Raw genomic sequence first — 23,332 nt, forward strand, 5'->3', positions numbered from 1 at the left:
CAAGCCCCTCCTAGTGCTCTGTTCCAGCCTCGCCTTTTCTGTCCCACATCACGCACACAGTTCACACACCTGCCTCCCACATTGTCCTCCCCTGCATTTTGCACAGCTCCGTATCCCAGTCTGTGATCCGTCCATTTGCTACGGCTAGCGTGAGCAGTCCTGGATTGAGAGACAAGGCTGTGCTACCGTCCTGCAGCTGGCAGTGAGCATGCAGTTAGGACCCTGTGCCTGTGAAAAGCACCCTCCCCACTCCTGCACTGCGATCCTTCCAGTCCACGGAGCACACCGCAGCTCTCCCAGCACACGCTGGGAGACGCAGGCTCTCACTGTCCCGTCTGGCACCTTGGGTGGGAGAGAGGTTGCAGCACGACACTGCAACTGCGCAGCGAGAAGCCTAGCTAAGGGCTAGCCCCGTGCTGGAGCGGTCATGCTGCAAACCAGTTTGCTGTGCCAGAGGTCCCTGCCTCAGCAGCAGAGCAGCAGGACACTTGTGGGGGGGCTGCTGTGGTCTCCCCCTGGTTTTTCGGAGTATGTTAGTCTCGAGGCTGTGGGCCATACAAAAATTTTGGTGTGCTGCTTTCCGCTACCCCCAGCCATGTTATTTTAGTGTGCTTAAAACTGAGCACAGGACTCCCTTTAACATTGCGTGTCTGCCTAGCAACAATGCAGTTCTCGTGTTGATTCCCTAATGCCTTTCTGTGCTGACGCGGCTCTCTGACTCGCCCTGGCAGGGTACTGAAGGCACTCTCTGAGGCTGGTGTTCCTGTTCCTACTGTACTTGCTCTCTGCGAGGACAGAAGGTAATCTTGTCCCTCAGCTTTCACACTGTGCTTGACAACTTCAGCCAGGTTCCCCCAAAGATGAGGAGAGGAGAGAAGGAGCCAGACCTCACAAAGTGCACTGGTCTAATTAGCGTTTGCCCAGTCTTGGGCTAGAGGAGCCTCTAGAAGTTCAAAGGACAGTAACACTTTTATTTGGCTTGGTTTAGGTGTGTCCTATTTTAGCAATTAATCAAAATGCTGTCTTCCTTTGAAAAGGGGCTATAAAACAATGTTGTAGGGCTTTCCGCTGACTCAGCGTGCTCAGGTTTCCAATAAGGAGGTAATTTTTCTAACTGCCAGTCCTCAGGCTTGCCCCAAGATCTACAGCTGCGATAGCAGCAAGTCTGAGACCGAGACACCCTGTCTAGCCTGCAGTCAGCACAGCTCCGCTCAGATCTCTGCTGGCTGCAGTAATAAGTCTCTGCACTGCAGTTAAATGTGTGTCCACTGTTGGTGATGTTTGCGTGCGACAGCCCGGCTCCAGAGCGCACTGCAGGGGAGGCGGGGAGATGGTTGGTGCTGTAGCCCGGCCCCAAGCTCAGCTTCCTGGGGCTGGAGGGAACGGGACTGGTCATGCCACAGCCATGTGCTACAGGCTGGCAGCCTGCGCTGTGGGGCTTGAGCCCAGGCCACAGCTGGGCGTGAGTGCTCAAGTGCTGCTGAGGCTGCTCTTCACCTTGCCATGCAGGTGAGGCCTGGGGGCACGTTCAAGGTGCAGGTGAGATTTGAGGGGTGGTAGGTAGCAGGTTTAACCTCAGACCTGCTGGTTCCACCTTGCCTCCCCAGCACCCTTGGCACACCTTTCTACCTGATGGAGCACTGCGCTGGCCATGTCTACAGCGACGTCTCCCTGCCTGCGCTGCAGCCTAGCCAGCGAAGGGCTATTTATGCTGCCATGAGTCAAGTCCTCTCCAAGATCCACAGCGTAGACCTCAGAGCAGCCAAACTGGAGGACCTCAGGGAGCATGGTGAGAGAAGGCTATGTATCCTCTATCGCTGTTTTCTTCTCCTGTGTATCAGCATCTCAAGGGATAGGCTCGGGTACAGGGCTTGGGCCAAACTTGGGGGCAGTTGGGAAAGCGAAGATGGGCATCAGGCTGTCTGAATCCCCAGGCGTGGTGGGAGGGTGTGGAGATCTGCTTTAGATCCTCCAGACCCGTGTTTCCTGTTACTAGTCCCCAGAGCTTCCCGCCATGAGCAAGAGCTGCACTGTGGGTGCAGGAGAAACTTGTTTGCTACCATCTCTGACCAAACTTCCTTAGCTCCTCCAGTCTGTCTCAGGGAGATGGCAGGGCTATCTCAGCTTCTCAGAGTTGGTGGATAAGTTACATTTTTGCCCAGGATCTGATTATTTCCACCAGAATATCAAATCCAGTGCCCAGTTAAGAATGTATGAGACCCCTGGAAATCACAATTAAACTCTTGGAGCTTATCTCAGGGTGCTGGACTGAGATCTGCTTGCCTCTTTGACTTTTTCTGCGTGCACCTTTTATGCATCTCTTTTGAAGCCTCTTTGTGCCTGTCCCTTTCCCTGAGAGCCTTCGTTCCCTTTTTACAGGTAATTACATTCAGTGGCAAGTTAAGACCTGGACAAAGCAGTATCGAGCTATGGAAACTCATGTTATCCCAGCCATGGAGAGACTCATCAAGTGGCTGCCTCTGCATTTTCCTGAATCTCAGAAGATGACAGTCGTGCATGGTGATTTCAGGTACTGCTTGGCTGACAGCACTGCCCTGGAGCACATCCTGGGCGGTAGAGAGGGAGAGAGAGTGTAAAGCGATATGCAAACTCCAGAGAGGTGCTGAGCTGGGCTGGCACAGCAGCTTCAGAGCAGTCCGAAAGCTGGGCTCTGGGTCATGTTCAGCATCCCTCAGGTAATGAGACCTAGAGGGCCACAGACCCTTCTCATCTGTCATGAGAAACATATTCAAGAGCTCTGAACGGTGCTGTCTTGCACCCAGAGCTCTCATATTTTCCCCAGTGTTTATCTGCCTACTGATCTGTGGCAGTTTAAAGCAGCGCGCATTCGAGAGCAGGGAAACCGGGGCAGGAACTGAAAGCCTGGACTCCTGATGCCCGTTTCTGATCTTTCTGCCTCAGTTGGTGTTTCAGAGGTTCTTTGCCCAACCACTGCAAACACTGGTCTAACACTGGGGGATCATCAACTCTTTCTGCAATACTCAGAAATCAGTCCTGGAGCGTGCTGCTAATGATATTTGGTGCTTAAAGGGTTTGGGTGGCTGGTGAGATGCTGCAGGATGTATGGCAAAACCTGGCAGTGTTACGGGTGAAGTCATGCAGGTGCGTGGTGGCTGAGGACAGAGGTGAGGGATGCTGAGAGCTACTTCTGTGTTGTCAGACCCTGGCTGCCACGGGTGTGAAGCTGCAGCGTAGGCGTGTGCCAATTCCGGGCCAAGGCTCCTTCCCGTGAGGCTTAGCGCGCACGGTTCCTGTGTGACTGGAAGCTGGGGAGCTCTCTGCACCCTGGCAGGATGGCTGCCCTCTGTTTCCTCCTCAGTAGGCTGCTGCCCTCTCCTGGGGCTCAGACTGTTGAAGGCTGTACTGTGCATAATCTACAGCACGTGACAATGCAGGGCCTGGAGTTGTTATGTGCCTTTGAAATGACCGGAAGATCCCCCTGGACAGTGACTTGCCTTCTTCACTTTTTGGCTAGCCTGTCCTGTAACATCTGTTAATGATCTGAGGCCCTGAATAATTTGGTTTCATTCTTCAAAGCACAGTTCTGTTCATCATTAACCAGGGAGGTCACTTGAGTAATCTCCATCCTCCCTGACCTATGCTTGCAGAAATTAATCATTCACTTGTGCAGCCTCCCAAAGGACTCGGCAATTTTTGAAGAGAGGGAAAAGCACTGGAAAGCACCTACTGCTGCTGAGCACTAGGATTTTTTTTCCCCTCTTGAGACTTTTCTGATCTCTTTTTCCCTCTGATACAGGATGGACAACCTGGTCTTTCATCCAGACAGGCCAGAAGTCCTTGCTGTCCTTGGCTGGAAGCTTTCAACTCTAGGAGATCCCATCTCTGATTTGGCGAATAACTGTATGGCCTACTTCCTGCCACCTCACTTTAATGCACTGAGAGGTACAGAGAGGGGCAAAGTCACATTTGACACACGGAGAGGGGAAACAGAGTTCAGAAACAGATTAGCTCCTGCTCAGAGAGCTCAGCTGACAGTTGGGCTCATTGCAGTTGGAAAGGGCTGTGGGTCTCCTCCCATATTCCCTGCTCTGCCCTTTCTCCCCTCCCTGAAGAACCCTGCATCCCTCCAGGGCGGAAACATCTTTCTGCATACGCAGTAATCGCTGTGCCATGATCGCCCCATCCCCGGTTTGTCTCATATCTGCCACCCGTTTGGCAGATACTCTGCCACGTGCTCCCTACCCTGGCTGGTACTGTCACCCTGTTCATGCACACGGACCTTTGTTAGCATTCATGTCGGGGATGGCCCCAGAGAGGAGGACGCTGCTTCACAGCTTGCAAAACTGTGCTTAGAAATTAGTTTGCATTATTTTCCCTCTCACTTCAGCTGTAAAGCTGGGGAACTCTTTCGGGTGGGAAAGCTGTGAACCAGGCCAGCCCAGAAGGGGTTTGTCCACAAAGTTATGCATTTGTTAAAAAGAACAGTGTAGGGGTAAACAGGGAGGAAAATCACCCCATTGTTTAGGAGGAAGATCCATCAGTCACTGCTTTCACAATCTCACTCCAGTGAAGAAAACTGCCCCGTATGCATTTCACCTATGTGCGTTGGTGCCAAACCCCCGTTGTTATGTACAGACACAGCATGGCAGCAGCGCAGGTGTTGGATGGGTACAGGTGTCTCCGCTGCTCCACAGCTGCATGGCTCTGCCACAAGCCTCACGGCATCCCTAGCAGCTCTGAGCTCCTCACTGTCTGTTGCTTCACTGTTGCCTCTTCACGTGTTCCAGGCTTGAGGAAGCGTGATTTGGGGCATCTGGGAGTCCCCACAGCAGAGGAGTATTCCCAGATGTACTGTGGCCACATGGGAGTGGAGCGCCCCGAGAACTGGAATTTCTACATGGCCTTTGCCTTTTTCCGACTGGCTGCAATGCTGCAGGGGCTCTACAAACGCGCTCTGGCAGGTGAGGAACCCAACCACGCCGGCCCTGTTCTGCACAGGTCTGCAGCCAGAGCACAGACACACGAGCACCGGTGTGGGGAGAGCTCTTACACTGAACTGGGGGAGGTCAGACCAGCAGCGTGCGCTGCAGGGTTCAGGCACTTCTGGCTGTGAATCCTGAGAGCTCTGAATTTCCAGGTGCTATAGCAAAGCGTGGCATGTCTGACAGTGGGAAATAAGGGATCAAAATGAGAGATCTTGTTTCACTCTGGAGGTGAATGACCTGGGAGTAATCGTGCAGTGAGTTATTGCCGCATGTAGACATGAGGGATGCGAACGGTGTGTCCTGTAAAGCACAGAGCTCCCTTGCTGCTCCAGCACAGGCTCTGGAGGGTGTGAGGCTGCTATAAGCTCTCAGGCAGGCTGTGTTGTGTAGGCAGGTTGTGCCCTGCAAACAGAAAAAAAGGGCCCAAGGGGTGCACACACAGGGCGTTTCCCCAGCAGCTGCTTTTTGCTGGATGCAAGGTCTGGTCTGTTCCTGTTTGCTGTCTGTGCTGATCAGAGGTTGCCGTGTGATCGATTTTCTTTCATGGGAGAACTGAGCAGAGGCCAGAGTTCAGAGCTCAGACCCGTGTCCTACAGGTGGAGCTCTCAGACCTTCAAACTAAGCACCACCTTTGAAGAGAGACTGGAAAGCGAGGAGGTGGTGTGAACTCTCAGTGCTGTTGATCTGCATACATCAGGTCTGGCCTGGGAGTCCTTATCAGAGAAAAACAAGACATTATTTTCGTATTCCTTGGAGAGGAGCCTCCTCCAGTCCTGGTGGGCTGGCCCAGACAAGGGCACGTGGCGCTGTTTGGGATGTGACTGCCTAACACGGGCTCGTTCAAACAAAGATGTCCTATTCTTCTCTTGTCCCCAGGGAGGCCAGCCCCAGGTGAAAGCAGCCCGGACGATGCAGAGTTCGTGGCCGACCTGGCTTGGGAGTTCGCCATAAAAGAAGGATTCCGTGTGTTTGACAGCCTCCCCACCACAAAGCATCTCGCACGACGTTACAGCACCTGGGCCAGGCGAGGGCCGATCCTCAGCAGGAGCTATGGTACCTGGGCACGTCCTGGGGCAGCTCGGGAGCCCAAAGTCCCCCTGGTCACTCCCCCCACCAGCCTGCTGGGAGTGGCCCAGGGTCTTTGCTGCAAGCTGGGAAAGATAATGGGGGTCCAGTGGAGTTTTCTGATTTCCCAGCCCAGATGGACTCCACGTCCTCTTCTAGAACTGAAGGTGAGACATCTTCCTCCCTAAAGTAGCTTTGCTTTGCTGCACCTGCGCCAGAGTAGGGGATTGTGGCACGCCTCTGAGTGTCCTTGCTTTCCTAATCACATCAGACACCTGGCACTTGTAGAGTCCAGTGGGTTGCAGAAAGGGGGGTGGGTTCCCGTTGCTGGCTACATTCGAGTCACAGAGTTCATATTCTGAGAAACAGCAATTTCAGAAGCTGGCACTCCCTTCCAAGATGAGCAGATTAACGCCAGCCCAGCTGTAATTGCTGGTGCTGCTCCACCAAGGTCCTGCCACCAATGTTGGTGGAGTCCCCAGAGCTTGGCTGGGCTTGGACTTTTCAACACCTGCCACTCCAGCGCTTGCTCATTCCCTTCCCCTGGCAGGGCTCTGGAGCCTCGCTGCTGCCTCTGTGTGGGAAAGGCTAAGTTAACTCTCTCTGTAAGAGTCCCTCCTGGCGCTTCCTTGGGAAGTCCCTCCGACAGGGCAAGGAGCTGCTTGCACCTCCACAGCTTCGTTTCCTCCTTTGTCTTCTCTTATCCTGCTCTCCCTGGCAGGGGCTGTCCCTGCCCAGTGATAAGCTGAGTGTGACTGGCAGCGTGGGCTTTGGGATGCCACGTGGAGTTTGGCCCTGCCACCATCCTGGGCTCTCCTGCACAGAGCGGGTGCTGCCTAAGCCCTGAACCCTCAAAATGGAGGGATGTTGGTCATTCCGGGTATGGTGGTGAGGAAGCAGAAACAAGCTACCAAAGTGACTTGCCATGTGGTGGGTCAGTGGCAGAGATGGGAGCAGCATTGGGTCTCGAACTGTAGAGCTTTAATTATGCGCCTCTTCCTTCTGCCAGTGCAAGGCACGTCAGGTAAATACGCAGGTATCGGGACACCTAGGTCCCCTGCCCAGGCTCTGCAAACTGTCTGGTTTCTCTGTGCTTCCACTTCCCAGTGCTGCTGGTGGCCACGGTGCGGCTCGGTGTGCTCGTGGCTGTGGGCTGGCTGGTGTTGCAAACAGATATGCTGGGAGTGGTGTCATAAGTAATCATTCACAGAGTGTGTCATGAAAGCAAACATCCCTATCCTTTGGTTGCTACCAAGATTATGTTCTTAATGTATTCTGGTGACATTATCAAATTCTAGTGGGTTACTTAACTGCCTTTTAGCTGCCAAAAAAAAAAAAAAAAAATCTGTTGTTCAGCCCTTCAGAAGCATTTCCTTGTGCTCTGGCAGAAACCAGCAAACCCCAGCATTTCAGGGTGCTTAGCAGCTGATCCCCTGAGAGGGTGGAAAGGAGGGGAAGCAGCAGCTCTGGAGAATTTGGAAGTGCTGAGATGAGCAGATCTCCTCGTCCTTCTTCCAAACACTCATCTTCGGAGCTGGGAGAGAGTCACCAAGTCTCCAGACATCAGGACTGCCACGCTCTCTACTCCATGCCTTGGGCTTGTGGTAGAGACACTGCTCCTTGTCTGGGGGACCAGAGAGCTCCCTCATCCCTGCCATCTCCCTGTCCACCCCACTCTTCTTTCCCTTGGCATTGTCCCTGCTCTGTCAACCTTTGCTGTGGAAGCATATTGTGAAAGCCAGGGGAGGAGTCTTGCTGCCTGCAGCAGAAAGATAGTGCAATGGAGTGTTAAACAGCCAAGTAGTCCTGGCCTGGGACTGTCACAGCACTCATAAGCTGGGCAAGGGCCAAGGGCAAGGGCAAGCCCGCCTCATGCCAGCTGGCACGGCAGGGGTGGAGGTTCGGCCCAGTGAGCTTGGTAGCGAGATGCCCTTGGCTGAGGCGCTCTCAGCAAAACAGGGCAGCGTCTTGGCTGATCCTGCCACGTCCCGCACGGGGAGCCAGCAGGCTTCACACACTGGTCCCAAAAGCTGCCTGTCCCCGCAGTTCTCCGGGGAGATCCTCTCCAAGGTTGCAGAGCAAAGCTCAGTTTCTCTCTCAGAGCAAGCGTAAGCGCGTCTGGCCAAAGCACCGGGCACACAGCCGCGCTCCCAGTGTCGTGCCTGGGATGGAGCCAGGACTGGCTATCGGAGGGGGCCAGCACCAGGGTAGGGGGTTGTAGGAGGATATAATGTGTCTCATCCTCTTCCATCAGGCAGAGAGTGCCCGGAGCAAAGCAGTGGCTCTGACGATGACTGTGCAGGCCATGGATCAGGACAGCCAGGTGAGCAGACGCATGCACCTAACATTTGACCCTTCTCTGGCCCAAATAAAGCAACGCAGGGACACCTCCCTTCTGGGGCCTCCTCCACAGTGGGAACGAGGCATTGCAGTCTGGGGCCCGTGAGCACGAGGGGTGATTTGTCCTGTCTGTTGTGGGATCCCAGGTGAGGACATTTCCCCAGCACTGCGTTTCCCAGGGCATTTGGAGGGGGCTGGGTCATTTTCTGCCGTGCTTCCCTGGTCCTGCAGCCCCTTACTTGCCCTGCGTGGGCTTTGATCTCGCTCTCACACAGGTCTCTGGAGCAGGGCATCTCAGCAGTGCAGACCCCAGCCTGGTGCTTCGCTCGGACCTGAGCTCCGTGTCTGGCTGAAGGTCCCGCGTGGTTCACAGCGCTCTCCGAACCAGAGCTGAGCCACTAGCCGCAGCGCTGGGAGCCTCGGACGTGAGACTGAACCAGCCACTCTGGCATGGGAGAGGTCGTGCTAACAGCAGCCCGGGAGCTTCTGAATTTCAGTGGTGTTTGCTGTTATCTGGTATCTGGGCTCTGTGCCTTTATTGCCAGGCTCCATAGGTGTGGGGCAAATCCATCCCTGGGTCATGAGGCTGCAGGCAGTCAGTACCAGCCTTGCAGGGGGGGAGTTTGTCAGGAACGACCAGGCAGAAGTGCAAGACTTGGTTTTGGGAATAAAGAGAATGGAGCAGGGTGTCTCTCCTCCTTCAGCACACCACCTCCAGCTACCTGCAGCCTCTAGGACTCCAGTCAGTGGTGGGGGGAACTGAATCGGGTCCTTGAGAACTCATGGCTTCAGGGGAGACTCCGGAGCTGAGGCAGCCCCTGGAGCTGGGAGGAACTGGGAGGTCTCCATGGTCGCATGACTGCAGTGGATCTCTCTGGGTTTCTCTGGGGATCGGCGAGGATGCAGACTGGATCAGTGGGGGCTTTCAGTGCTTCACAGCGGCCAGCAGCAAGGAGAGAACTATGGGAACAATCATGGGAATTCCTGGGCTCTTTGTATGTAGTCTGGTATTAACTCAATATTAAAGTGATGGGCACACTTCTTTGAATTCTTCTCCAGCTTCTCCGGCGCGGGCGCAGCCTCACAACCCAGTTTCACAAGGCCACGTCCCTCTGCCCAGGGTGGCCAGCACACCCCTGCTCTCAGGGGCACGAGGGGTGCTGCGGAGGAGCCCTGGGGCGGCCGTGCTGGCTGCTCAACACCAGGACCATAGGGCTGTAGGGAAGCCTGGTAACCCGAGCTTTGGTTTCTCCCAGGCTCCAGGGTGAAATTCTACCTCAACCCCCGGCACCTGGCTCTGCCGTGGAAGGGGGAGGGAGCCTGGATCTGAGCCGGTATCTGCCCAGCCCAGACAGTTGGGATGATTTCCTAGCAGGCACCCAGCCTTTGCGCCTCCCACCACCTCGTCTTTCAGGCAGGCTCAATCCCAGCCAGCTATTGCAGAGCTGAGAGTTTGAGGCAGAGCACTGGGTCTGCCGTGAAGGTGTTTTCCTCCTTTGCATGTGGTTGTAGTGCTGCTGGGTTTGTCTGCTAAGCCCCAGGGAAGGGAAGGGTCCTGCTCAAGAGGAGCAAAAGCATTAACACAGGGCTAATGCCCAGTGTCATCGCTTGTCCGTCCAGGTATCAGCAGAACGGGAGCTTAGCCCTGAGCACGGCTTGGCTGGAGCTCAGCTCTGAGATGTGCCCTGGGGATACGCAGCCTGGCCCGGTCCCGCTGGGAGACACACAGCGCATGCAGGCACATCTCTACGGGTAAAAGAGGTCTTTCTGGCATCTCCCAAAAGTGGTTTAATGCATACAGGTCTGCAATAGCAGGGAGAACATGTTGGAACAAGCAGTCCTTGTGAGTGCCACCTCCTGAAGGGCTGCCCAGGACCCCCTGTCTGGGGCAGAAAGGGGAATCAGTCACCTTTCAGGGGATGTGGCCGGCCAAGGACGAGAGAGGCTGAGATCCAGCGCAAGAGGATTTCTTTTCAGCTGATCTAGGAAACACGCAGCCTAAGCTGAGTCCTGCTGGATAACCTTGGGCAGTCGTTTCGCCTCTCTGGCCTTCGTGGTTCCTCCCTGCAAAACAGGGCTGATATTCCCCTCCTGAGTGAAATGCCCGGAGACCTGCAGATGCAGGAACTACCACCGTGCTACTACAAGGCTTTCAGCGACCTGGGTCTTCCAGGACAGTGAGTTATATTATTTTTGAATTGACATCATTTTTCTGGCCCCTTTAATAACCCAGAGCCATCCACCTCCAGTTACCCTTCACAGACCCCTCACTAAAGGAGCCAAAGAGGTGCTGTCAGATACAGGGTAATTACCACAGGCTTGTTTTGGAGGTTAAAACCTCTTTATATTCTTGGTCTGTGGCTTCCGTAGCGATGGCGACAAAAATTTGAGAACATCTCTGTTCCCTGCCTGTGAATCTGCACTTAGGCACACTGAAGTTGCGCAAGGCATCTTAAGCAAACAAGCAGAAAAGGCCTTTAGCCATTGTTGGGAGCAATTTTGCAAAGCCTCTCATTTGCATGCACTGAGTAACGTTCCTGTTGTGAGAGTACTTGGCTGGCTTTGTTCTACCTCCCCGATACACAGTAGTTTCTTTTTTTTGATTCCTGTGCACGTGCTAATGGCGGCATGCCCAGGTAACCAGGGGTCCCCAGCCTCATCACCGCAAACTAAGCAGCGCAACAGAGACGTTTCTGGTTTCCCTCTGCCTTGCTCCTTCTTGTTGCCTGCGCAAAGTTCCCTGGTCAGGGACAGGGACAGGGACAGGGACAGGGACAGGGACAGGGACAGGGACAGGGACGGGGCAGCCAGTGCCGGTGCCGGACACCGAGGAGGGATCCCCGGTGCACCGAACCAAGCCAGTGTGATTTGCACAGAGCTGGGCTGAACCGACCCGGTTGGGGCTGAACTGAGCCGTGCCCAGCTGAGCCATGCCAAGCTGAGCTGAACGAGACCGAGCTGAGCCGAGCTGAGCCAAACCCCACCGCCCGAACCGAGCCGTGCCGAGCCGGTTCGGCTCAGGCGGGCAGGAGGGAGCCCCGCCGGGCCGGACCGAGCCCCGCCGGGCCCCGCCGCGCCGAGGCGGGCGGAGCGGCGCGGGGGCGGCGCGGGGGCGGCGCGGGGCCGCCCCGGAGGAGCGGGGGCCGCGCCCGCGGCCCGGCCCGGCGCAGCGCAGCGCGATGTTGCGGGCGGCGGTGCGCGTCTCCCGGCTGGGCGGCGGCCCGGCCCGGCTCGCTGCCCCGTTCTCGGCCGCAGCCTCCCCCATCCCGGCTCCCAACCCGCGCCCCGACATCGCCTGCAACAAGGTAGGGCCGCGCCGGGGGCCGGAGCCGGCCGCGTCCCCGCGGCGGGCGGGCGAGTCCCGGCCGCTGCCCGCGGGCAGCCCCGGCAGCGGTGGCTTCCCCCGGAGCGAGCGGGGCTGGGACGGGGGGACCCGGGGCTCCCCGGCTCGGCCGCGGCCCGGAGGGGTTGTGGGGTCTGCTGGGGCCGGTGCGGGGCTGGGGACGCCCCGGTTTAACGCTGAGCCGGGCAGGTGCCGGGGCAGTCGGACATTTGGGCCCAAAGCCTTGCGTTGCAGGAAATCTTGTTGGAAAAAAAAAGCAAGTCTGGGTGGAGAAGCTGGCGTGAGGCGCCAGGCGTGTGTCCTGCTACCATCGGGCTTTACCCCGGTCCCCGCGGTTGTTTCAGCTAACGGCTGCCATTGGCGCAAACAATCTAAGGGGAAAAGTACACGAGAGGGCATGCGAAGGGAGGGGAGGGTGCCAGGCTTGATGCTGGTTGTCTGCACAGATCAGACCCTGCTCTCCTTGCTCAGCAGCCCCAAGGAAAACGCCGTCCGATCCTCTGCGCGAGGTGCTGGCCGAGGGCTCGCGTTCCTCTCCCAAGCCGCCGAGCCACTCCTTCCCAGTGGCCGTGGCCAGGCCGCTGGGGGTTGGCGGAGTGATCGGCAAGTGCTCGGCAAGCACCGTGATCTTTGCACTGACATTCTTGCCATGGACCTGAAAAAACAAATTCGCCCTTACTGAGAAAGAAAGAGTTGGTGAAAAGCTGCAGTGGGTGCCTGGTTCGGTTTCAGAACGGTACACGGGGAGCCTAAAATCAGCTAATCAGGGAAATGCTGGCAAAAGCTCTAGTGCTGCCTACAAAATGAACTGTATGGTCCGGGCCTGAAGCATTTTCCCACTGTTCAGCTCCCTGAGGCTCCCGGTGGCCCTGCGCAGCTCCAGCCAGGCTTCCAGGTCTTGCAGGGACCTACTGAGACAGGAACCGCTTCCAATTCACGTGCTGTTTGCCGAGATGTGAATTCTTTTAATTCACGTCAGGCTGTGTCTTTTGTCCTGGACTTCTAGGCTAAAATAGCTCCTTCATATGGGTGCAGTTTTGGAGCCCGCATAAGTTGAGTTCCTTTTAATTAAACAGCCTGCTCAGATGCCATCAAACAACGGAAGCTCTTACTGATTTCACCTAGGTCTGGGTCTAAGGCTTAACACTGCTTTGCTTTTTTCATTGCAGATTTTCATAAATAATGAATGGCACGATGCAGTCAGTAAGAAAACCTTCCCCACTATCAATCCAGCCACAGGAGAAGTTATCTGCCAGGTCGCGGAGGGCGATAAGGTAAATGTTCTCTTGACGAGATTGGTTTGTTTCCCGCGTGAGCAGGTTCACAGGGATTGCAGAGGAAGACACTCACTCATCTCTCGCCTAGGCAGCCGCCAAGCGTCGTGTTTGCAGTAGTGTCTGACCTACACAAACACCACATCGAGCGCTGCTTGTGTTCTTCCTTGACTACTGTTTTCAAGAAAAACCCTCTGGCTTTGCCTCTTACCAGTGGCAAGCCAGGACTAGAAAAGGTGGAGAGGAATGTGGCGTGCAGTGGAGCCTGAGCTGGGCGGCTGGGGAGCAGTCGTGGGTGGCGGTTGCTGGGACAGGCAGGGATGGAGGCAGACACCTTTGCGGTCCCGTGGGTGCTGTGCTGGCGGTGTCGCCCAGAGTCACGGTAGCAGAGGAGACAAAAGGTCGGGATTCACCTGAACAGCCCCTTTCTGCTGTACACACGCAGTGGGAGACCAGCCCCAGCCCTAGGAAATTAAAAAAAGAAAAAGAGAGCGAAGGTGGGGAAGAGAGTCATGTAATATCATCCCATGCCTTATGCAAGGCCCTTCTAGGAGTCTGTGGCAGAGCTGAGGTGGTGTTTCCCAGCAATTTTGGATTCTTCCTGGAGTCTGGAAACTTGTCTGTATTCCCCAAGGGAGGGGTGAGTGAGGGAAACCCTTTGTTGTTTGCTTGTCCGTGGCAGACTGGCTTGTCCTGGCGAGGCTGTTGCAGCAAGCCAGAACAGAGAACCAACTAGAAACAAGTTAATGCCCTGACAGGGCAAACCGATGGATTAGAGACGTTTGATCAAGGAAAAATCTCCTTTAGACTGCCCTGGCGAAATCAACTCCTGAAAGAGTGTCAAAAGCACGCTCCTGGAGCTTTTTCCATGCCTTGTTCTAGGGTGCAAATATTAACCCAGCAGGTGACATTGCGGAAATAACTTCACAATATTTGCACTCTGCATAGCTGATATAACAGTGTAAGCACAGGCGGAGGTGGTGGCCGCGCAGCTGTTGCACCCATCTGTTTCACTGCCCCTTCTGCTCCCTCTTCCCTGCGGATGCAGGCTGGGCGGGAAAGCTGCGGCCGGTCCAGCAGCAGCGTTTGCGCTGAGGCCGTGCTGCTGTGCGGCGCTGCCCAGGCCGATGCTCGTGGGGCGAGCGGCCCAGGGGCCGCAGCCCCTGCGCTCCCCTGCCCTGGGACCGATGAGTGCCTTGCGGTGAGGCCGCCGTCAAGGCCGCCAGTTCTTGCCCCCAAAAAGGCTGGCGCGAGCAGCCGCTTGTGCCGTCTGGCTGGGGGCTGTTTTCTCCTGGAGACCAGGGAGGGCTTCAGATGTATTTTGAGAGAGTGAGTGGGAGCTGGTTACTCCTTGCTCACCCTCTTGCCTGAACTCCTCTGCAGGCAGATGTGGACAAGGCCGTTAAGGCGGCCAAGGCAGCTTTCCAGCTGGGCTCGCCTTGGAGGAGGATGGATGCTTCTCATCGGGGGAAGCTGCTGAATCGTCTTGCTGACCTGATCGAGAGGGACCGGGCTTACCTGGCGGTGCGTATCACGCTCTGTGGCTGAGCTCTCTGCTGCGATCCCTAACTTTGGGGAGCGGGAGGCAGAAACGGGTGGTTTGTGCCCATCGGGTGTGATGGGGACTTTAGCCACGGCTAGAACTGTGAGAGAGCGCTACAGAGGATGGGGAAGTAGTCTGGGGAAGCTGAAAGCAAAAAGGCCAACGTGCAGAACTGATCCAAATTGCACACCGAGAATCGAATGTAAATCTATACGCGTGACTTTCCCCACCTCGCTCTTCAGGCAATCTCATTGTCTTTTGTAGGCGCTGGAGACTCTGGATAATGGCAAACCGTACTCCATCTCCTACCTGGTGGATTTGGACATGGTAGTCAAATGTCTCAGGTAGGCATGGAGGCTACAGGGACAGCGCGGTAGCTCTTCATGCTCCAGGCTTGGGCTCAGCTGGCCCGTGGTCGTTGAACCTCTGCTCGGGCAGAGCCCAGGTGCCTCTGATCCAGGTGTTGTGGGTGTCAGGGCTGGATCTGACCTGTTGGTTTCATTTGGCCCAGGGCAGGGTGTCAGACACCCTGTTTTCCTCTGGTTTTATTTTTTGTTAAGAATGAGGCTGTAATTCCTGTGACTTTCCAAAGGATTTTTGTTACTTATATGTTTCTCTCTTGCTATATACAGGACTCACACTAATGGAGGTGATCTGTGTTACGGCACAGGAATGATAGAATGTATGTTGTGCAAAGTGCTGGCAAAGGCGGAGAGACAAATATTTGTATTTCCTGTCCCTTCTTAAAATCACCTGTTTGGGAAACATTTGTATTGCTATGTGTTTTAGGAAGTGACTGAAGAGAGGAGGAAAGCTGGAGCAAGTCTCTCTTATCTTCTGGTGACAGGAGACTTATTTTACATTCAGTGACCAAAACTTTATTGTTCCTAGATACTTTGCAGGTTGGTCGGATAAATTCCATGGCAAAACCATCCCGTTAGATGGAGACTTCTTCTGTTACACAAGACATGAGCCGGTGGGAGTTTGTGGACAGATAATCCCGGTAAGTAAAATGTATCAGGAGTTCCTGCAGCATTTCAAGAATTCAGTGGTGGCATGAAGTCTTAAAATGCAAGTTATTATCTGTTGCTAACTGCTGCTTCCTCCAGTGGTAAAGTTACGCTTGCGCTAGCTGGGAGGGCTGTTACTTTGCTCTGGCAGTACAGAACTACTTGTTGATTTCATGGGCTCTGAGTAAGATTTACTTTGTATCTGCTGGGAAAAAAAATAATGTAAACCCCTTTATAGGAGTTACCTGGCTGAGAACCACAACTAAGTTTAAGCTACTACCTAACATTAAAACCAAAATTCCGTGTGATGAGGAAGTAGAGAATTAGCGTGCAAAATTCAGCTTTATGTACGTGATCTTATTTCTGTAACTGGTAGCAAGGTGGTTTGTCAACAACGAAACCACATTTACACAATGATGCGTGGATAGTGTTCCCTCTTTATACGGGTAGCCAGGTTCTGATCGTTGCATACTGTGTTTGCGTGTTTTTCGTATTTGCATTGAGCAAGAACTGAATGTAAACGCATCACCGGTCTGTGTGCGCTGCTCTGTCATTACAAACAGGCTTTCTTTCAAAATGCCTCAAAAGAGCGTTTAACGGTTAAACTGACAGTAAAGAGTCATTCCAAACAAGTTAGGGTTTTGCAGTGGTACTGAGAGACCTCACACTTCAGAGTACGGTTTCCCTGGACAAGCAGAAGGCAGTGCTTGAAAAGGAGCCAAACACTGAAGAGCAGCTAGGGAAAGATCAAAGACTGCTTCCATAGGTGCTGCAGCTGATTTGAATGAAGCTTACTGGTTACTTACTGATTAATCTGAAACTTTCAAGTTCAGACCAGCAAATACCTCCTTGTTTTTCAGTGGAACTTCCCGCTGTTGATGCAGGCATGGAAACTTGGGCCTGCCCTGGCTACTGGGAACGTGGTTGTGATGAAAGTGGCAGAGCAAACCCCCCTGAGTGCTCTCTACGTAGCTAATCTGATCAAAGAGGTGAGCGAACAGGCTGGGTTTCCATCCGCTGCCTCGCTATCGCTGCTGGAGCACGGTGTGATGCAGCCAAACGGGTGAGCCGCGGAGGGCATGTGACGGGAACAGAGAAGGGCTGTCTGATCCGAAGAAAGGCTGGATTGTCTTGGGTGTCTGAGCATTTGATTTAGCAAAAAAACCCCCTTGTCCTTATAAATGCATATGCAGGGGACATAAATCTTGATTAGGGAAGGACTCTTTGAGGGTCAGTTAAATAATAAACTTCAGGGTGATTAGAAAGCTAACAATAGCTCCAAACCGTGCTTAGGATGCGGGGTGGAGAGAGGAGTTGTCCTGGTTCTTGCGAACTGAACATTAAAACTGAAGACCTGGGAAATGAAAGTGAAGTAGAAAAGGCTCTGTTCTTTCTGGGAGGCCTACTGAAGCGTTACCAACAGATGAGGGTAGGTGAAATCCTTGATTTGTAAAAGGAATAACGTTGCTCTCTCCTGCTGTGAACCGGCAGGCTGGATTCCCACCAGGCGTGGTGAACATCATCCCCGGCTATGGGCCCACGGCAGGGGCTGCCATCTCTTCCCACATGGAGGTAGACAAAGTGGCCTTCACCGGCTCCACGGAGGTAAGGGAGTACCTTAGCCTTTAAGCCCTTGGGATATAGAGAATATCTCATTGCTGTACTACCTTTTCTGTATAAAATACTGGAGGTGCCTTGCCTTCTACACTTCTTTTTAAAAAAATACAGCTGAATTCAGGGTGTGGCATTTATTTTTACATAAGACTCTTTTTAGGTGCCTTCTTTAGAATATTTCCTGTTGTTTCCCTTGAGCTGCTTCTTACTAGAGGTGAAACTCTGGGCAGACTTCAGTTGTTCCCTTAAAGCCCTGACAATGGCGGGATTATTATTAAACCGCTGATGAGATCTAAAACCAGCCGCCCTGCCAGGTGTTGCTGTATGTAGGAATTAATCCCCAATACCTGTTCTTCTCACGATGCAGGTTGGGCATCTGATCCAGAAGGCTGCAGCAGAGAGTAACCTGAAGAGGGTGACACTGGAGCTTGGAGGAAAGAGTCCAAACATAATCATGTCCGATGCAGACAGTAAGCACCTGCTGGTGTAGTGTTTGATCTGTACCTTTTACACTGGCTTTCTGCAGGCAGAGCTGGAGGGGAAAGGAAACCTCTCCTGTGCGGTGTGGGTCTCCAGCGCTGACACCGCCTGGCTGCTCTCGCCCGGTGAAGCCTCCGTGCCTCCTGCTGTAGCTGCCGTATTTGTGTATCAGCACTTCTTCACTCCCACTTCTTTCCCAGTGCTGTGAAGTTCAGTTATCAACAAATGAGAATTGTTTTGGTATCTTCCTTCAGTCTTAGTTCCATTTTTGTTTTCATTTCTTTCTCTTAGTGCGTACCGCTCTTTTCTACTCTTATGAAGTTCTGGTTCCCTCATCTCTTGCATAGAGACTCATTTTTGGTCTGGATGAGCAAACATACGTGCTTTTATATGGCAGTAAGGAAGGAAACTCTTCTAGATCTAAAATAACCTGTCTTTAATACCTGATAATTTCAAATGAGAACTGTAATCTGCCTCAGATTAGATTTTTCTCTCTACTATGGGGTGCTTTAATAGACCTTCATACTGATTAAGTCTGTACGTAACTGTCAAAGCATGGAAAATGCCTGTCAGCCGAAAGGACTTTGTATCACTGATACTCCAGCAGTCTGCATGGTAGTTGTTCAAAATTAGGCACTTACTGACTCTGACTGGTTTCATTTGCTTATTTGTTTTCTCTCCTCTCCCCAATCTTAGTGGACTGGGCTGTGGATCAAGCCCATTTTGCCCTCTTCTTCAACCAAGGGCAGTGCTGCTGTGCTGGATCTCGAACCTACGTCCAGGAAGATATATATCATGAGTTTGTGGAGAGGAGTGTTGAGAAGGCCAAGTCCAGGGTGGTTGGAAACCCGTTTGACTTTAAAACTGAACAGGGGCCTCAGGTAAGAGCCGGAAATGTCCTGAACTGTTCTCTCATTAAATAGTCCCAATATTGAGTCATTGTCCCTCAGTAGATCAGCATGAAAGGCATCCTTCGGTCTCTTGATTAATCTCCTTTGATCTGTGCCCATTACCTCTTTGCTTGTGCAGGAGGGAGAAGTTAATTAACCATTCTGATTATTCCAAAACCTCCACTTGACGCTGGCATTTAAAAATTATCATCTCCCTTTGAAGCTGGCCTGGCAGGCTGTTGAAAGGAGGACTTGCTAGAGCACAGCCGCATGCACAGCAGGTTGTAGCTGAAACCCTTTTTACCCCCAGTGAAGGTGAAGCTGATCTGTCTCTCCTCATGGCTCTTAGGTAGATGAAGAGCAGTTTAAGAAGATTCTCGGTTACATTAGTACTGGGAAGCGTGAAGGAGCCAAACTGCTGTGCGGTGGCAACCCTGCTGCGGACAGAGGCTATTTCATCCAGCCAACTGTCTTCGGCGACGTGCAGGACAACATGACGATTGCCAGAGAGGAGGTGAGACCCACAGCGCCTTTGTGTCTGTCAGCTTCTTGCTTCTTTGTCATTTTGCCCCCTCTGATGCAAAAAAAAAAACCACGGGTCTACAAGAACTGGGTATTTGTGAACTGCGAAACTCAATGCTGCTTAGAAAGTTACCACGTTAAACTTCCCTTCAGCTTACATTCTGGAACTTGGTAATACAGGAAGCGATAGTTTGAATTTGATGCCCTGTGTGACTTCTAGCATACATACGTAACTCCAGCATCACCCACAGCCTCCCCCGTGATCAATTTACACAGATTATCACATGCTCTGTTTGGATTTTGCAGATATTTGGGCCGGTCATGCAGATTCTGAAATTCAAAACAATTGAGGAGGTCATTGAGAGAGCAAATGACTCCAAGTACGGCCTAGCAGCAGCAGTCTTTACAAAGGATCTTGACAAAGCAAACTATGTGTCACAGGGCCTGCGAGCGGGAACAGTTTGGTGAGCCTTGGCACTTCCTTCTCCCTAAACTGCTGGAAGCTTCCTTCTGTGCTGCCATTTCTCGTTAAGCTTGCTCTTTGATAGCCTGTCTCTACTTTGGATCCAATTTGATGTGTACTTCGCTGAATGTAATGTCAGACCTTCAATGGTAACGCTAACTGTTGGTAAAATTCAGGTATATTAAGCTTCCATGCTCCCACTGTGAATTAAAGAATGGGATGGGGGAAAAGAAATCCAGTACTGCAGCTGGCAGTGACCGCAACTGCTGCGGGGCTCCGCGTGCCAGCAGCGATTCCATCACCGAGCGCCTCACTGCGGTCCTGGCTGCTGCAGCGGATGCTCCTCTGTGTTCCGAGGCCGCGCTGAAGACTCTGCCAAAGTCAGTGCTTCAACACCAGTTTACTGTTCTAGCACAAGAGATTTTGGAGATCCAGTATCTCGCTGTATTTTGGGGTTTTTTAACGGTACTGAGTGAACAAGTAGGTGCTTTTGGTATCTGTGCTCTGAAGGGGGTGTGGGTGGCAACCTGGAGGCTTGGTCCTGTGATAATGAAAGATGTGAATTGATTTTGTGATGTTCTGTTTCCTGGTTGATGAGGATAAGGTTCCAGTATTGATTAATTCTGTTGGCTGAGAGAACTGACAAATACGGAAATCCTGCCTACAAATTCAGCTGTCCCTCTGTTGTAAAGAGCCGAGATGTCTATTTGCTGCGAAAGAGCTCTTCCATTAAGCCGTTCTGAAACTGCAGGTGCTTAATTCTTGGTTTCCATTTCAGGATAAACTGCTATGATGTGTTTGGTGCACAAGCCCCGTTTGGCGGCTACAAAGCTTCTGGGAATGGGAGAGAGCTGGGAGAATACGGTCTGGAGGCATATGTAGAGGTGAAAAATGTGAGTATCCCGGTATCCAAGGTCTTCCTAACCCTCTGCCATAGCTCCAAATTGCATTTGTGCCTGTTAGGCTGGCCTGAGAGTTGCAATTCTTCTTTCTAATGCTTGAAACGAATTTGGAGCTGCACTTCTAAGTAACCGCAAACAGAACTCCATGGAACTGTATTTAAAACAGAAAGCTAGCTTTGCTTTGTACTGCTGAGGAAGACAAGGGTATGTCACCTAACGGATTACCAACTGCCTGCCACTTGGCACCGTTTAGCTGTTTCCCACTGTAAAGAATGCAAGTGTATGGACTTCTCCGTGAGTTTATTCTGTGGAGAACAGAAGGAGCATGTGCTGGGGGTGCATGCCTGTTGGGGAGAAGCTTCTGCAGCTACGAACTGGCAGGTGAACGCTGGGCACTCATCCCTCAAGAGGGGGAATCTGAGCGGTGACCACCAGCACTTAATGCCGCTCATCTTGAGTCGATACGCCCTTGGGTCCACGTGGGAGACCGAGGTTCCTGGTGTTAGGCAATCCCGTCACCGCAGGCTGAGTAATTTCCTGTAAGACAAGGCAGAAGGGCTGTCACGCTGGCTGCTTGCAGCTGCAGTGTCTCCAGGGTGATGGAGCTCTTGGGCAGAGGTGCTTAGCCCGTGGCCCCGCGGTTACAGTACAGCAAAATGCGTAACGATTGAGGGCCTCCAGCTTGTGACTGACTGGCAGGGGGCCGATTTGGTGCAGGAGCTCCGGGTGAGAGCAAACAAGTGTGCCCGCTCCCACCTCCCAAAGAGCAGTGGCGTCTCTGGAGAGATGCTGTCAGCCAGCCGTCGAGCTTCCCCCTCTCTTTGAGCCTTCCAGATAGGTCTCCAGACCAAGGTGATCCCGGTCACTGCCCGCTGGCTGGGGTACACTGTCCTCTGGTTTGATTCGCTTCATGAGCCAGCAGTGTGCTCAGGTGGCCAAGAGGGCCAATGGCATCCTGGCTTGTATTGGGAATAGTGTGGCCAGCAGGACCAGGGAGGTGATGGTGCCCCTGTACTGGGCACTGGTGAGGCCGCACCTCGAGTGCTGTGTTCAGTGTTGGGCCCCTCACTCCAAGAAGGACATCGAGGTGCTGGAGCGTGGCCAGAGAAGGGCAACGAAGCTGGTGAAGGGTCTGGAGCACAAGGCTGGGGAGGAGCGGCTGAGGGAGCTGGGGTTGTTTAGCCTGGAGAAGAGGAGGCTGAGGGGAGACCTTATCACTCTCCACAACTACCTGAAAGGAGGCTGTAGCGAGGTGGGGGTCGGTCTCTTCTCCCAAGTAACAAGTGATAGGACAAGAGGAAACGGCCTCAAGCTGCACCAGGGGAGGTTTAGGTTGGATATTAGGAAAAACTTCTTCACGGAGAGTGGTCAGGCCCTGGCCCAGGCTGCCCAGGGAAGTGGTGCAATCACAGTCCCTGAAAGTATTCAAAAAACGTGTGGCTGTGGTGCTTGGGGACAGGGTTTAGAGGTGGACCAGGCAGTTAGGTTAACAGGTTGGGCTCGGTGATCTCAGAGGTCCTTTCCAGCCTTAACGGTTCTGATTCTATGATGCTGCTGCCTCTCGGCCTTCAAGTGAATACAAATGAACATCGTCTCCAGGAAAATAACTTGTGACTGTTGGTTTTTTTTTTTTTTCCCTAGGTGACAATCAAAATTCCACAGAAAAACTCCTAAAGGACAGCAGCCTCTCCGAGCGTTTGGAAACACCTATGCAGCTTCATGAGATACAAATCAAGGAAACCTCTTCTTAACACACACAAAACTTGGGTGGAAAATATGTAACTCTGCGTTAAGAAATGTTTCTTTAGAAGGTGCCTGAAGGAGCTTTTGTTAAAAAAATGTTACTTGGCTTTTTAAAATACCAAATACAGTCAATTGAGTACTAATGCATTACATGGGTGTACCCTTGCTGCATCTGTATCTGGTGAATATGCTTTTTTCCAAGAAATCATTTAAATGCGCATCTGTGGTACGTTTTAGAATAATTCTTTGTTGGTTTACACAGCCAGCTCTGTACTCCCATACACCCAACATATACGTCCCTCGTCTGTCAGCAAAGTGAACCGAGGCTCGGTTGTGTCACCGAGCCGGAGAGCAACCGCTCAGCGTCCATCTGTGAGGTACAAGTTTGTTCTCAGCTGCTCCCACCTGCTCTCATTGTATCTACTCACAATAAATACTCTTGTTTTAGTGAAGTTAACCCTACCTTTGTTGGAGCAGTTTGTGTCAGTGAGCTAAGCAGGAGCCCAAGTGCACCCACACGTTTGTATTTTCAATTACCCCCTGCCTCAAGCAATTTTTAAGGGTTTTGGTGATTTTCTGCGCTGCCCGCTTTCCTCATATTGCCTTAATGTTAAAGGAAGCCCTGCGTCCGTTAACTGTCCGCAGCAAAGGAGCAGCGGAGCTGGCCGTACCGGCACAAGAAGGTACCGGACGGGGGGGCGAGGGGGATCTGTGCCTCAGTGAGCGCCCTGGGGCTGCGGTGGGAGAGGCCGGTACGGGCTGCTCGCGGCAGCCGGACCTGCGCGGGGGGCAGGCGTGCGAGGGGGGGCAGGCGCTCCCCTCGGGAGCGGCGGGTACGAGGCGAAGGCTGAGAGAGGCCTCCCCGCCCGCCCCCTCAGCGGCCCGGCGCCGCCCGTCCCCCGCCGTGGCGGCGGGCGGCCGCTCGCGCCCCGCCATCTCGCGAGACTTCGCGACGCCCCGCCCTCTCCCGGCGAGGGGCGGGGCCAAGCGGCGCGCTTGGCCCCGCCCCTCCGGGGGTCCTTGCCCCCCCCCCCCACGTCATTACAAGGCACCCGGCGACTCGAAGGCCCCGCGGGGGCCTTGATGGCGGCGTCGCGTTTTTAGGGGTGGCGGCGGCCGCCTGTAAACCGCGCCACCGCCGTGGCGGAGGCTCCTAAAATTCCCCGGTGGGAGCGG

General features: G+C 53.5%; 2 protein-coding genes across 2 annotated transcripts in view; both read left to right on the forward strand.

Annotated features, from left to right (window-relative positions):
• Positions 1-9,409, forward strand: part of ACAD10 (acyl-CoA dehydrogenase family member 10) — a 15,637-nt gene extending 6,228 nt beyond the window's left edge. Inside the window, exons 8-15 of the mRNA XM_082325520.1 lie at positions 732-800; positions 1,608-1,789; positions 2,380-2,530; positions 3,779-3,924; positions 4,770-4,943; positions 5,844-6,199; positions 8,287-8,355; positions 8,648-9,409. Coding sequence (XP_082181646.1) covers positions 732-800; positions 1,608-1,789; positions 2,380-2,530; positions 3,779-3,924; positions 4,770-4,943; positions 5,844-6,199; positions 8,287-8,355; positions 8,648-8,725 — 1,225 coding nt within the window. The 3' untranslated portion in view covers positions 8,726-9,409. The remainder of the gene's footprint in view (positions 1-731; positions 801-1,607; positions 1,790-2,379; positions 2,531-3,778; positions 3,925-4,769; positions 4,944-5,843; positions 6,200-8,286; positions 8,356-8,647) is intronic.
• Positions 9,410-11,533: 2,124 nt separating this feature from the next.
• On the forward strand, positions 11,534-22,613 carry ALDH2 (aldehyde dehydrogenase 2 family member). Its single transcript, XM_082325236.1, has 13 exons — positions 11,534-11,677; positions 12,885-12,989; positions 14,373-14,513; positions 14,797-14,876; positions 15,424-15,535; positions 16,403-16,531; positions 17,034-17,147; positions 17,524-17,626; positions 18,333-18,517; positions 18,876-19,040; positions 19,355-19,512; positions 20,290-20,404; positions 22,055-22,613. The coding sequence occupies exons 1-13, from the start codon at positions 11,552-11,554 to the stop codon at positions 22,085-22,087; spliced, it is 1,566 nt and encodes a 521-aa protein (XP_082181362.1). The 5' UTR covers positions 11,534-11,551; the 3' UTR covers positions 22,088-22,613.
• The last annotated feature ends 719 nt before the right edge of the window (positions 22,614-23,332 follow it).

Source organism: Platalea leucorodia (genome assembly GCF_965183815.1).
Source record: "Platalea leucorodia genome assembly, chromosome: 12".
Taxonomy (NCBI): Eukaryota; Metazoa; Chordata; class Aves; order Pelecaniformes; family Threskiornithidae; genus Platalea; species Platalea leucorodia.